This window comes from Panthera uncia, chromosome A2 (genome assembly GCF_023721935.1).
Source record: "Panthera uncia isolate 11264 chromosome A2, Puncia_PCG_1.0, whole genome shotgun sequence".
Lineage (NCBI taxonomy): Eukaryota > Metazoa > Chordata > Mammalia > Carnivora > Felidae > Panthera > Panthera uncia.
Genome location: NC_064816.1, coordinates 75399260 through 75413518, shown reverse-complemented (window position 1 = coordinate 75413518; position 14259 = coordinate 75399260). Strand labels below are relative to the sequence as shown.

Sequence of the window (14259 nt, the reverse complement as noted above, 5' to 3'; positions counted from 1 at the left end):
GCAAAAACACACATACATATTTACAATAACATGAGGCTCTGAGAATGTAAGTGAGTAGCCCAAGGTTACACAATCAAGGTATGTCAACATGATAAATATTTTGAGGGGAAGTGTCACAGTGTCTACAACTCATTTTCAAATCGTATAGAAATACATATCTTTATAAGAAAGCACGATAAAACGTGCAATAATTTTTAACTCTATGTGGTGTTCATACGCATGACCATAGCACTATTATGTCAGCTTTTTTTTTTTTTAAGTTTACTTATTTTATTTTAAAAGAGAAAGGGTATGAGCAGGGGAGGAGCAGAGAGAGAGGGAGAGAGAGAATCCCAAGCAGGCCCTGGGCTGTCAGCGTGGAGCCTGATCCAGGGGCTCGAACCCACTAGCCCATGAGATCATGACCCGAGCCGAAACCAAGTCGGATGCTTGACTGCTGAGCCACCCAGACGCCCCTCAAGTTTTTTATACATGTGAAAATTTGACTATTAACATAAGATTGAGGGGTAAAAAAGAAAGAAGGGTGCAGGTTAGGGTTACATCAAATCTGAACTGAGACACAGAGGTGTCTGTGACTTTGGGCCACAATTCTCACACTTTTCCATCTGAATTCTCACTGTTGGTGGAGAGACCCACGGGGGACCCTGAGGCTGCAGCACCCCAAGCTGGGCTGAGCTAAGCTGACCTTTCTGCATTGTCGCTCCAAATATCCACTGGAAGAGAAACTTCAGGAGGCCAGCCAATTCTTAGAATCGTAACAACTTTAAAATATCAGGTGAAAATCAAAGAAACTCATAAGTCATCTCCAGACTACTTTTATTTTTTTTTTAATATTTTTTTTAACGTTTATTTTTATTTTTGAGACAGAGAGAGACAGAGCATGAACGGGGGAGGGGCAGAGAGAGGGAGACACAGAATCTGAAACAGGCTCCAGGCTCTGAGCCATCAGCCCAGAGCCCGACGCAGGGCTCGAACTCATGGACCGCGAGATCGTGACCTGAGCTGAAGTCAGATGCTTAACCGACTGAGCCACCCAGGCGCCCCTCCAGACTACTTTTAAAACTGCAAACCTAGGTGGAGCGTCATTTAAAGGATATAGAGCTTCAGTTTTATAAGATGACAAGCGCTCTGGACAGTGGTTGTACAATGTGAATGTACTTAACACCATCCTTAAAAATGGTTCAGATGATTCAATTTTATGTTATTTGTATTTAACTGCAGTTTAAAAAAAAATGAAAAAGAAAGGGGGTATCTGGGTGGCTCATTGGTTAAGTGCCCGACTCTTACTTTCTGCTCAGGTCATGAACTCATGGCTTCGTGGGGTTGAGCCCCACATCGGGCTCTGCACTGGCAGTGTGGAGCCTGCTTGGGATTCTCTCTCCCTCTCTCTGCCCCTCCCCACTCGTGCTGTTTCTGTCTTTCCCAAAATAAATAAATAAAAACTTAAAAAAAAATGAAAATACAGGTACATCAAGACACGTCCCTGTAAAACAAACTGGATGCATAGCCAAAACACAGCACTCTATTGGTTGAAAATATCCGAGGGAAAAAAGGGGAAGGTCTCTCCCCGCCTCATCTGGCAACAATGGAATGCTCTAGTAGACAATGGAATGGCCATGAAGTGAAAGACTTTGAGGCCAAAGTACATGGTGAGTACAGCCAGTGGAGGTCTGGGCTGAGCAGCCTGAGAGGCTGGGGAAGGCTTCCTCAGAGAGAGAATGTGGCCTGGGCCATGCACAATGAGAAGCATTCACATGAGGGGAAGGATCTAGAAGTGGAGGACCCCACAGAGTCAGAAACTGGGACTAGGAAGGAGCATGGCTTGTCTAAGGCTGTGAGGGGCAAGCCCCCTGTGGCATTTGGAGGGGTGAGGCACAGAGGGCCTGGAATACTGCATTAGCTATAGTCGCCGGAGAAATGATGAAAGGTTTTCACTTGAGGAACAACCTGATAAAATGAGACTTTTCAGGAGATTAATTTTGAAGTGATATGCAGGAGGATGGAGTCAGGGAGACCAATTAAGCAGCTATTATAAAAAATCTAGGTAAGCTATGAGGCAGGCTAGCCTAGGATGGGGGCAGGGAGAGTGGAAAGAAATGGAGAGGTGTAGAGAATCACTCTTCAGATGAGAGAGGGAAGGGAGGAGGAAGGGAAGGGGGCTTTTCTGAAGACAATGGAGAAGGGAAGATACAAAGAAGGTCTGCGCTTGCCTAGGGGAGTCTTGGGGTGCAGTGAGGACACCTGTGGGAGGCCGTCCAGTGTGGCACACTAGAGGAGTGAGCTGGGCACTCTGTGGAGAAGAGGCCAGGACTGGAGGCAGGCACGCCAGAGTCGCCACACAGAGGGAACCTCTGTGGTGTGAGTAGGGAGCCGGGTTAGGCTGACCCTGGAGGGAGCAGACAGGACACAGAGCCGGCAGAAGATGCATTAAAATGGGTGTCACCAAAACTTTGGCAAAGAAAGTATAATTTCCAAAATGCTCTAGGGTAGTCTACTATTTAATGAAATCTCCAATAATTCCATTTGGAAAGAAAATAGCTCCCTAGTCTATTTAAGGCTGGGTTACTATTTACTGGGTTTACATAAAACTGAAGGTATCTCTATTTTCAATTGTCTTCTGCCATTAAGTATTTGGCCTGAGCCTCTGAAGGTGGCAGGACTCATCTGAATGAGTCCTGAAGAGAACATGGCTGTTCTCTCAGTCTTGCCCTGCTTCTCAAAAGATGGTGAGGAAGGCCCCAATGGTCAAGGTCAAGGACAAAGTGGAAGGGAACAGAAGCCTGGGGTCTAGGGATGTGGCTAATGGGACCATCACTGGTGAGTAGGCCAAATGGAGTCAACCTCACCCAAATGTGACCAGTTTCACTTTCTGGTGTTTCTCTTTCTTCCAGCCAGTCTGGGCAGGTTCTGTCACATGAGGAAGGTGCTTCATCCCATGCGCTCTTGGCCCCTGCCAGAGGGATCAAACCACTGGCTGGCAGACCAAGGGGTCTGGGGCCTGTCAAAGGTCACCTGAAACCCCACACTATGAGGTGACTGAGCAGGAGAGGGGACAGCACTGAAGAAGAAACACATATCAAGAGTTCTTCCGGTATCTGAAACCACTGACAGAGAGAGAGAGAGTGTGTGTGTGAGAGAGACAGAGACAGAGACAGAGAGAGGCAGAAACAACAGGTCGTCTAGGATGAGCCAGGTCATCACGTCTAAAAGGTTAACTGCTGTGGTTAATGAAGAGTAGGTGAAATCCAAAGTCATGGAACCAAACATGATCACATGGCCCTGGCCTCATGTGGGAGATGCATTCTGTGCCTTTCTCAGCTGCTCCAGTCCCTTCAGAGCCAGTGACAACTAGGGTTTCAGTGTGGCTAAGGAAGAAAAGGTCTTTCACACCCACTTAGCAGGCACATCACCCATCAAAAGGACACCTCTAAGGTGGCAGGTACTGAAAAGCTATCTCTGTTCCATCATCCAAAGGAGTGCACCCTTCATGAAAACACTCACAACAGAGAAACCGAAAAGCAGCCTAGAAGATGTTCAAAAGGGGGGAAAAAGAGAGAAATCACCACGGTAGATAGATGGCCCTGGGGTTGCCTGGCAACCATTTTTGCTAACACCTTCTCCCAAAAGAGAACAGTTTGAGTCAGCTCCTGAGATTTCCCTGAGGCCAGGGCTCCGACCACAGAGGCCCTAAAGCTGGGGCCCTGGGATAGGAAAGCAGTTCACTACAGGGGAGCCCTGGGGCCCTTTCGGCAGGCTTACCACTTACCCACAAGAGGGGGCAGGAAATGGGAACCATTCTGCTTAAAGGGACATGTTCTCCCTAGCAGGGCTGGTCCTAGGGTGAGAAGTGCCTCCTTAAATGTGTGTCCTGGGTGCCTGCCTGCCTCTTAGTCCTAACCTAGCTCCTGGGGCGATATTGTGACCCAATGCTTAAGAATGTGATCTCTGGAATAAGCCTGTCTCTGGGTTCAAATCCCAGTTCTATGACTTCCCAGCTGTATCACCTTGGGTAAATCACTTACTCTCTCTGAGCCTGTTTCCAGTCTTTAAAATGGGGTTGATACTGGTAATTGCCTCATAGGGTCGTCATGAGGATTACGTGAAAAAATGCACATTGAGCTCCGTGCCTGGCACCTGGTCAATGCCCAATAAATGGCAGCTAGGATGGTTATTTTTAAAGACACATAAGCAGCTTCCTAGAACCCCTTAAACCAGACCTATGGAGTCAGAATCTCTAGGAGTGGTCTTGGTGGTTTTGTTTTTAAAGAGCTCCTCAAGGGATTCTCAAGGTGGATAGGATTGAGAACCACTTTTCATAGCCAATAAACAGTGGTTCAGAAAGTTTGAGAAACAGCAAAGCCACCTGGGGAGCCTGTTTAAAATGCTGGGGCACCTGGGCGGCTCAACCGATCAAGCGTCTGACTTTGGCTCAGGCCATGATCTCACAGTTCGTAGGTTTTAGCTCTGCATTGGGTTCTGTGCTGACAGGTCAGAGCCTGGAACCTGCTTTGGATTCTGTGTCTTCCTCTCTCTCTCTCTCTCTCTCTCTCTCTCTCTCTCTCTGCCTCTCCCCTGCTTGCACTCTCTCTCTCTCTCTCTCAAAAATGAATAAACGTTAAAAAAAATTTTTTAATGCATTTCTTTGCTCTACTCCTAGTCCTTCTGATTCAGTATGACCACAGCCTGGAATGCTAAGGAACTAGAGATCTCAATGCAGGGTCCCCAGAATGACCACACTGATTTACTGAAACGGATTCACTCTCGAAAACTAATAGCACAGGGACATCGGTTCCACTCCTTTTGATTTTGTTCCCGGCGTCCTCAAAGAACCAGGGACGAACTGTTGACCAAGGGTGCCTACTGAACCCCAGGCACTCTGCTGGAGCAGTAAGGATGCTGCCTGGTGCCTAGAAGTGGACGCAAAGAGGACCCAAATGCCTGGTCAAAGCAGCAATCATCATAACAAAAGCTTACATTATTAAGTACCTACTGGATGCCAGATAGCACCTCATTTATTTTCTGCAAATGAGAAAACTGAGGTTCAGAGAAGCATCTCACCACCCAGCTAGTAAGCAGCAGAGGCAAGATCTACAAAAGGCTCTGTGAAACTCGCCACTCTGCAACGCCAGGGCACTTCTGTGCTAACATATACATAACATAAAATTTGCCACTTTAACCATTTTTTAAGTGTACAGTTCAGAGGCATGAAGTATAGCCACACTGTCTTGTAACTGTCACCACCATCCATCTCCAGAACTTATTCATCTTTCCCAATAGGAACTCTGTGCCCATTCCACACTAACTCTCCTGTTCCCCACCTCCTGGCCCCCGGCAACCACCATTCTACCACGTCTCTCTGAATGTAACTACTCTAGGAACCTCATGTAAGTGAAATATACAATATCTGCCCTTTCATGCCCAACATACTCTTAAAAAGGGCCAGATTCCACCTTGGTCTGATGGGACCAAGCTACGAATGTGTCTCAGCCATCTTTATAATCTGGCTAGTGTCATCAGTTTGGGTGTCCTGTCTCTCCACGCCCACCCCAGGTACCCATGACCTACTGGCATGTTGAAGCAGGGCAGCTCCCCCACTCCGATCAGAGAATCCCATGTAGCTCCAGAGACTGGATGCGCTGGTAACTGCTTCCATGCTCAAAGAACCTGTCCCTGAGTCACTTTTATCTTCCCCACTATGGTGACCTGGTACCACTTTGTCCTGCTCTAGTGAGTACTTAATTAGCTTCCTTCTTTTTCTTTAAGCACCTGATCCTTTAAAATTGGCAAGTGGCATTGTGTTATGAAACCACAGGTACAAGGATAAAGCATCTACATAAAAACAAAAGCTTTCCTCACAGTGGGATTCCAGCTTTACTTAGAGGCAACTGGGCAAGCCAAGTCTAGCCCCTGAATGATAAGGATCCTCAGCCTTAGCCCACTTGCAGGAAGGGATTTCCCAGACTGTCATCATTAGTTCAAGCGCCTCAGGGTCCCAAGCCAGGTCCGTTTGGCTGAAGTGGCCAATCGGAGTTCTGCCACGGGAGAGAATGAGAGAGAGCCAGCCAAACAGCATCAGCCAGAGCGCACCATCAACACAACATTGCACCAAGAGTTTTAGGACAGAGAGACACGGAAGTCAGTCCTTGACATTGGGTTTCCACAATCTGGAGAAAAGGCCAACCCGCCGGCTGAGCTTCTCCCTCTCCATGATGGCTACATTTGATTACTGCAGTCACATTTGTACTCCCAGTGGTCAGGCCCCACAGATTTGCCCTGTTGAGGTGAGACTGCAGTGGGGACCCCCCGGAGCTGGATGTCCCCATCACCCAGGGCTCTCTTCTCCCTGGTGGAGACTTGGCTCAAGGCAATCTGTCCATGCGGTGCTGCATTGGCCTGGCGGAGAGGGAGGGGGCAATGCGGTCAGGGAGCAGGGCTCCTCTGACCCTCCACGGGGGTCTGTCTTGGTCTGTGTGGTGCCGGGAGTGCGTCAGCTCACCCCCATGTTCTGGGATTCTCCCAGTGGTGCCTTGTCCACGGATAGTTGTTAGTTGCTCTTGTGAGGAGGAGTGAGGTCAGGAACGACCCATGTCACCATCTTGGTGGCATCGCTCCTATTGCAGTCACTAAATGATCCTGGTTTGCAGTGTAAACGGTGGGCTACCTCAGAGCATGGGGTCCCTGGGTAAAAGGGAGTTGACTGGGACAGGGTCTCACTGCGTCTGCCTCTACTGTTTTATGTCATAAATGAAACGGAGTGTCACGAATGGAAGGTTGGCCCAAAGGATATAAACACAACGTCCACAGAACACCATGCAGAAACCGAATCTGCCTCACTTTTCTAAATCAATTCTGACCAGAGACAGCCAGCCCCTGACAACCACTGGCTGGAGTGAGCATGCCCTTATGGTCCTAAATAATGCCACAGACCACTTGGAGCACAGCTCAGCAGCCCTCAGGAATCAGACTTCCTCTCCCTTTCCTATTTTCTAGTCCTTAACACGGAAATCCTGAAACCAGCTGCTTTGCTCTCCATCATGTGCATCCCCATTGCAGACAAATCCCATGGGTAATCAAACTGCACAGAACGCCAGTTGTATTTCCAGCCTGACTTTAAATATAAATATAAACTGAAATCCTTAATGCTTCATCATGGTGCTTTTGACATCAGGGGCCACCATATAATAAACGCCGTCATTATCAGAATCAGCACCTCAGGGTCTCCTCTACCCACAGTGAGGGAGGGTGGGCCACCCAGAATTAGAACCTGAACTCACTACTGTCACTATTTAGGACAGATTGGAACTGAAGGTTTGAAGGAGTCATCTTGGAAACCTTGGGAGGAGAGCTTCTTGAGGGAGGGATGGGGTCTTCTCTCTTTAGACCCTCCTAAGTGTAGCCCATTGCTGGGGGATAGTCACAGGTCTGTATACGCCTGCTGAGTATTCAGTTTGGTCGACTCACCTGGAATGTAGGCCTAAGACACAGACAGAGGGTAGCAGAGTATTTCTGTGAATACCTCAGTCTACGTTTCTTGTGTTCTTACTTTTCCAGCCTCACCTTACACCAGTAATTCTCTATCAGGGTGATTTTGCCCCAGCCCAGGGAAACTTTGGCAACGTCTAGAGATGTTTTTGGGAGAGGAGCCTCTGGACTCTACTTGTAGAGGCCAGGGATGCTGCTAAACACCCTGCAATGCACGCGACAGTCCCCACCATGAAGAAGCAGTACCGCAGCTGAGAAACTTCGTTCTTATTCTCTGCTTTGCTAGCTTCCGTCTAGTGCCAGCCTTTTTTCTTTCTAGAACATTCTATACACTCTCACACTTTGGGCCTTCATGCATGTTGCTTCCTTTAACTCCACGCTGGCCAGCCCTGGAAGCACATGGAAACTTCCATTCATCCTCTAGGTTTTAGTGTAAATAAAATTTCCTCGGGGAGGCCTTCACTGAGCCCCTAATGTAAGCTAGGTCCTTCCAACATGGCTTTCAATGGCACCCTGATTTTCCCTATCAGAGCACTCACCACGGTCACCATGACTTCTCACACTTGCCTTTGCCACTAGGTTGGAAGAGCCATAAGGCAGGGGCTGTGCTTTTCCACTGCCGTATCCCCAGGCCTTGTCTGGTGCCGGCACACTGACAGCACACTCGGTCTCAAATGCACGACACAGACCAAGCTAAGCAGGACACTCAGAGGCTTAAGTTATGATCCCATCACATGGGCACACCCAAAAGAGAATGCAGTAGCTCTGTATGTACTGATAAGGACCGCTCTGTAAGATGAATGGATATGGCAAGACACCAGGCAGTACCTATAGTATGCTAGCATCTGTGTTGGGTAAGTGAGAAGGAAAAACGTATGTGTATCTACTGGAAGCAACTGGGGACAGGGGGAGGAGGGAGGCTTCCTTTTCACTGCACACCTTCTTGAATTTCGTAACCCACGAACATTATTAAAGAAAACAAGAAGCGTTTAAATGAGTGTGGGTATGTATAAAAGTCTACATCTTCTTGAAACTAAAAAAAAAAATTATTCATGTAGAATGATATCCAATGAGAACCCAGCACAGGGAACTGTGCGTAGAAGCCAAATTCACATACAGCATTTCAAAGTGTGCCCACCCTGTCTGACTTTCTGTTTTGGAAGGAGCCAGAGTCCACATGAAGACACAGGCACATGGAAATGCTTGTATGTGTAATGGATACTCATTTTATGAGGCGCCTGGGTGGCTCCCAGTCAGTTAAACGTCTGACTCTTGATTTCGGCTCACGGCCGTGGAGTCAACCCCTGTGTCGGGCTCTGTGCTGGGCATGGAGCCTGCTTAAGATTCTTTCCCTCTCCCTCTGCCCCTCTCCCCTGCTTGCACGCACTCTTTCTCTCTCTCTAATAAAAAATAAAAAATAAAAAATAAAAAAATAAAGAGGTACTCATTTTAGAAGCTTTATATTTTCAGAACTAGATGGCTTTGGAAACACGTTCTCTCTGCTTCGCGGTCTTGGTCCTGGAACCCCCTCTACCCCATCAGCTGGGGGCAGCTCCAAAGCTAATTCACTCTCCAAGCCCTTCTTCTCCTTCCCAGCTTTCCTCCCTACCACCTGGAGGCCCCTCTGTCTCTCCTGTCCTTTCATCCCAAATGCTGGGGCTGGGCGAGATGAGAGAGATGATAATGAAATGCCAAAGCCAACAAATTGTTGCTGCTTGTTAGCAAAAGAGGAGGCAGGTAGGCTTAATGGAGAAGGAAGTTGAAATTAATGGCAAAAATGAGGTTTATCTGTGTAATCTGTGGACTTGGTCTCTCCCCATCTCCTATTAGCATAGATACGGAGGTGTCTGTATAATGACAAAGGGGAGCTGTCCACACTTTCCCATAAATCTCCACCACCTGTCGCTGGGTCCCTGGCTCGGTGTCTAGGAACACTTCACTCTTACCAGGTCACTTGCCATCCTTCCCTCCAATTTGCCACAACGGCAAGACTCCTAAACCTGAACTGAACATGTTCCCATGCTCCCTGCTTCTGCTGTGTTCCCCCCAACTCTGCCAGCATCTCAGGAGAGCAGCAAAGTCTCACCATCACGGCAAGGTCTTACAGGACCCTGAGCACTTTTCACATTGGAAGCATTCCACAAGTGTACCTCCATCAAAGCAAAACATCTGGGAACATGAAAACACAAATGCCCAAAGTAACGAGCATAGGTTTCCAAAAGGCCCAAACAAGGATCTATTGAGGACTTTCTTGTCTCAGTGACCAGATAAAACAACTTATTGATCATTTTCTAAATTATTGTTTACATCTCACCTGTCCTCAGAACTCTGTAAACACTTCTTAGCCTCAGGCCCGAACCTGCCTAAATATTTTTTCTACCTCTTGATAAAAACTTATCAAACTACGTATCCACTGTGCACCATTAAATACATGGATGTCACAGAAATCTTTTTTAAATCACTAGCTTTATAAAATTATGATAACCTGGTTTACGATGAAAATGAAACTTCTGATACAGTAATCTCTCTTCCATTTGTCGCTGGTTAGTTAAAAATCCAAGTTAACCATAACAATAAAGTTTTCTAGAAATAGCTTCATTAATAAATGATAAGCATAATCATTATAACAGTTAAAAAAAAAAAAGGACAAAGGCAAACAGTAAGCGCTTACTATGTGCTGGGTCCTTTTGTAATATCTCAGTCAATCCTCACAACCCTGTTACTATCTCCATTGTATAGAGTTCGGGGCACTTATGCACCACATGCACCCCGTTCCTTAGTTAGGAATTGACAAGCTTAAAAAAAGTTCAAGTGAGACAATGAGAAAAGAAGACCATCCTTCTCCATCACAGCGCTTTTCCCCAATTAGCTGGAAAAAAAAAAGTCTTCAGATAAATCTCCGAAGCTAGAGAGAAGATTATTTTAAAAGGTTAACTAGATGAATAGCCTTCCTTGGAATTTTCTATCCTAGCTGAATTTCACATCTTAGATTAGGCTAATAAGATTCCTGGGACCCCTCCTCTTAAGGAATCTCAGTGCCTCATTGGTCCACACTGATTGAAGCCAACTTACTCTCCCCTCTAGGCAACACACATCCCTGAGTTTTGAACTCAGACCCTCAGTTTTCTCAGAGTCCTCAAGACCACATGGCATTTACAATCTATTCACAGAATATGCTTGTTTATGAAAGACAGTGATGTTTACCACCAGGAGAAGATACAATGAGAAGACAGACCCACGGTGTAGTAGTTTCAGATATTTTTAACGGGAAGGCTTCATTTTATTGTTGTTTCTTAAAAAACAGCCTGTCTGGCATGCCTCCATTTCAAATAGAAGTACATTCAGTAGGAAAAGTCAGGTTCAGCAGTCTCAAAGGGATCTTGGGCGAATGTTTAATCCCACTCCCTTACTTTGTAAGTGAGAGAAGGGGCCCAGGGAAGGGAAGGTCATATATGACCTATGTTCCCAAGGTCATATAGGGGAACTGTAGGAAGATGACCCAAAGCCCTCTCTCGGGCTCCTTTGGCGCTCCGGCTGCCCTCCGCATAACCCCATGCAACCATGTTCAAGCACGGGTCAGCACACCTTCCGAACCCAGGTGTTGATCTGGCAAGGTGGAAAAATGTTTGCCAAATTCCTGTCAACTGTGCTTTTAGCTAACTTTAGATGAAATAACATTAATGTAAAGAATTCCTTACAGAAATTCTGAAGCGTTAACATTTCACACTGATACAGGTGAATGGAAGCCAAAAAAGGCGAAAGAGGAATGAAGAAGGAAGTATATTCCAATAATCAGGTTATTCAAAACCACTGCAAGTCCTTCCTGGGTCTTCTGAAGCTGTGGCCAGACACAAGCAGAAGGCGATACTATGTTTCTTCTTTTGCATTTCCAGGCTAACTCTCCTGGCTGAGCTTAGTCTACAAAACATATCACATGGTGACAATATTCACAGCAGCATTATTCACTACAGCTAAAAGGTGGAAACGAGCCTAACGTCCATCAACAGGTGGCTGGATAAATAAAACATGCACAGGATGGAATATTATTTAGCCCTAAAAAGGAATGAAATTCCAACACATGCTACGGCGTGGATGAACGATGAAAATGTTATGCTAAGTGAAATGAGAGATAGGGAGGGAGAGATAGAGGGGTGGGAGAGGGAGGGAGAGAGAATCTAAGATAGGCAACTTCATAATAGAGACAGAAGATAGACCAGAGGTTACCAGAGGGCGGAGGGAGAGCTATTGTATAATGGGTACAGGGTATCTGGTTGGGATGATGAAAAGTTCAGAAAATGTCCAGTGATGATGGTTGTACAACATTGTAAATGTAGTTGGTATCCCCAGATTGTACTTTTGGAAGTGGGTTAAAATGGTAAATTTTATGTTAAAATTTTTTACCACAATTTAAAACATCACATTAAAAAGTGGATCATGCCCCTTCATTTCTCAGTTAGAATTCCTACCCTTTCTTTTATTCACTCACGGCCATTAAAGCCCAAACTTCTTTTCAAGACTTGCTTCCTACCAATAGTGCCATGGTCAATGTGTGTGTTTCACACACATGGATAGACACGATCACATCGAAGCCCCTTTGTGTCCTGGAGACCCATCCACAAACACGTGTCCACCTTGAAGCCACCCACGTGGGGACTCCAACAAGAAGGCCCATGGCAAGACTAATGCAACCAGTGTTTCTGGAGATCCCTGCAACCAAATATCCCGACACGAGTCCCAGCTCGACCCTTAAATTCCTCACCACGGGGGGAACAGGTATTTAGTGCTGTATACTCTCCCTGTAAAGAAAACTATATGCACATACCAGGGAGACCTTCAGGGATTGCTAACCCAAGCCTGCTCCTCCAGGCCCACGAACAAAGAGATTTCAGCCCATACATGGCTATTCGGTGAACTCAGCAATTGCACGTTACACTGAACAGTGGGTGCCCTTAATGCAAACGCATATAATTAGGAGCTAAATCTTTGTACCTTTACAGGACAAAGGCTATAATAACCAGGATGTACCACTTGTGACTTCTGAGGAGAGTAGAGCTTTTCATTTTTCCTTTAAAAAATCTATTTCTCACAAGGCGAAGAGCATCTGAGAGCAAGTCTTTTGAAAACAGAAGCAGGGAGGAGGGTGCAGAATATGAGTTTTCTGTGTTATGGTCACAATCTATCACCCAGGCCTGAGAGGTGCCAATGGGTGCCCTACCACGACCTCTGTTCAACTTTAAGGTTTCACAACCTCGTCTTCTGCGAAAACCTTGGCATTGCCAGGGGCCTGAACACCGAGTCCCATAAGCTCTTAAAGATTTCCAGAGTTCATAAAGAAAAACAATCCCTAGTGATACTTTCCATTGTCAACATACATGGGCGTTTAGCGCAAATAAGCTGCCACTTGTAAGAAGTCCACTCGACATCACTCCCTTGCATGTCCTAAAGACACATGGCAAGATCACACTAAGATATTTAGAGGCAAGCATCTTTTGAATAAGGTTTCGTTCCCAAAGTGCTTAATTAGCAGGAACACTATGCTAAAGAACTGTCCTTGAATATGCATGCATTTTAACCTCCATGCTATTTTTTCTAAAGCACAAATTTTCCTCTCCCTGGATGGTCAGGAGATCACTGGGCACAGAAAACCGACTGTCTTAGGTGTTGATCCACAAAATGAGGTCTGTCTTTCCAAGTAGGTTTTAACTGCCTTACAGGGCGATATCCTGGTTTATGAGGGAGACCATTCTTTGGAGTCTTTCCTCCATTCGTTTTGGATGAGCAATGCTCCCACGGCCTAGTTATGGCTGAACTCCTTCCACACTTCCCACCAACCTCTTCTGCCCCCTCATGCCTTCCTCCCACCCCAATTCCAGCCAACCATGTTTACAAGACACCCAGTTAGTAAATCACAATTCAAATGAACCCATCCATTTGTTCGGCAGAAAGTGGCCTCTGGAGTCGCTCCATGTGAATAGGCCAGAGTTACATATGGCAGGCCCGCAAACGCGAACAGGATATGATTTATTTATGACGACCATGTGTGTTTGATGCCCAGTTCCAGCAGGCTGTGGCTCCCCTCCCCTGCCTCAGTCTGGGATGACCTATCTACTCACTGTGTCCCATTTCAGGTACTGTATTTCCACGCCGGGGACACAGAGATGGGCGACCGGCTGGGGGCTGCACACACAGATGTCCCGAACCCTGCTGGCCACGTAACAATCTGTGACCACACACAAAGTGGGCCAAACATAACTTGGTGCAAAGGTTTGCCGTGTACAATGGTTTCCAGTGGAAAGTGGAGAAGTGGCGGCTGGAACCACTGACCATGTGGGGCTCATTAAATTGTTCTGTATTTACCTATAAGGAAGGCTGGGATGCCGGCGAGGGGAGCCCTGCTCCTCATTTCAGAGATTTCAACACCCCCCCCCCCGCCCCCGATCATTTGGCAGTGATGCTCCAAAGGTGAATGGCAGATCTGCATCAGAAGGTCCAAACGTGGACCTCAACTAAACTGCTGTAAACTTCTGCCTTCCACAGTCTCCCCCCTCCCCCCCCCAGTTGTATTTATACTTTGAAAGAAGTTAACATGAAGCAGTAGTCACCTGGGCGTGCTCGATTTTTGACAAGCCTTAGTCACTCTGTACCCAGCAGAACAATTCACATTATAGTCGAAATCCTGTGAAGATTGTGCCACACATGCTAACACTAAAATGCCAGTAGCTCCACTTACCTTCTTTATTAAGCCTCATAACCTCCCTGCTTTTTCCACCCTCTTTT

The 14259-nt window shown here is 46.6% G+C and overlaps 1 protein-coding gene across 4 annotated transcripts in view; it reads right to left on the bottom strand.

Moving 5' to 3' along the window:
* The window catches only part of ATXN7L1 (ataxin 7 like 1), a 246070-nt gene extending 231817 nt beyond the window's left edge, over positions 1 to 14253 (bottom strand). For all 4 annotated transcript variants that reach the window (XM_049642790.1, XM_049642791.1, XM_049642797.1 and 1 more), the window contains exon 1: positions 14213 to 14253. In XM_049642790.1, coding sequence (XP_049498747.1) covers positions 14213 to 14231 — 19 coding nt within the window. In that variant the 5' untranslated portion in view covers positions 14232 to 14253. The remainder of the gene's footprint in view (positions 1 to 14212) is intronic.
* Positions 14254 to 14259: the final 6 nt, after the last annotated feature.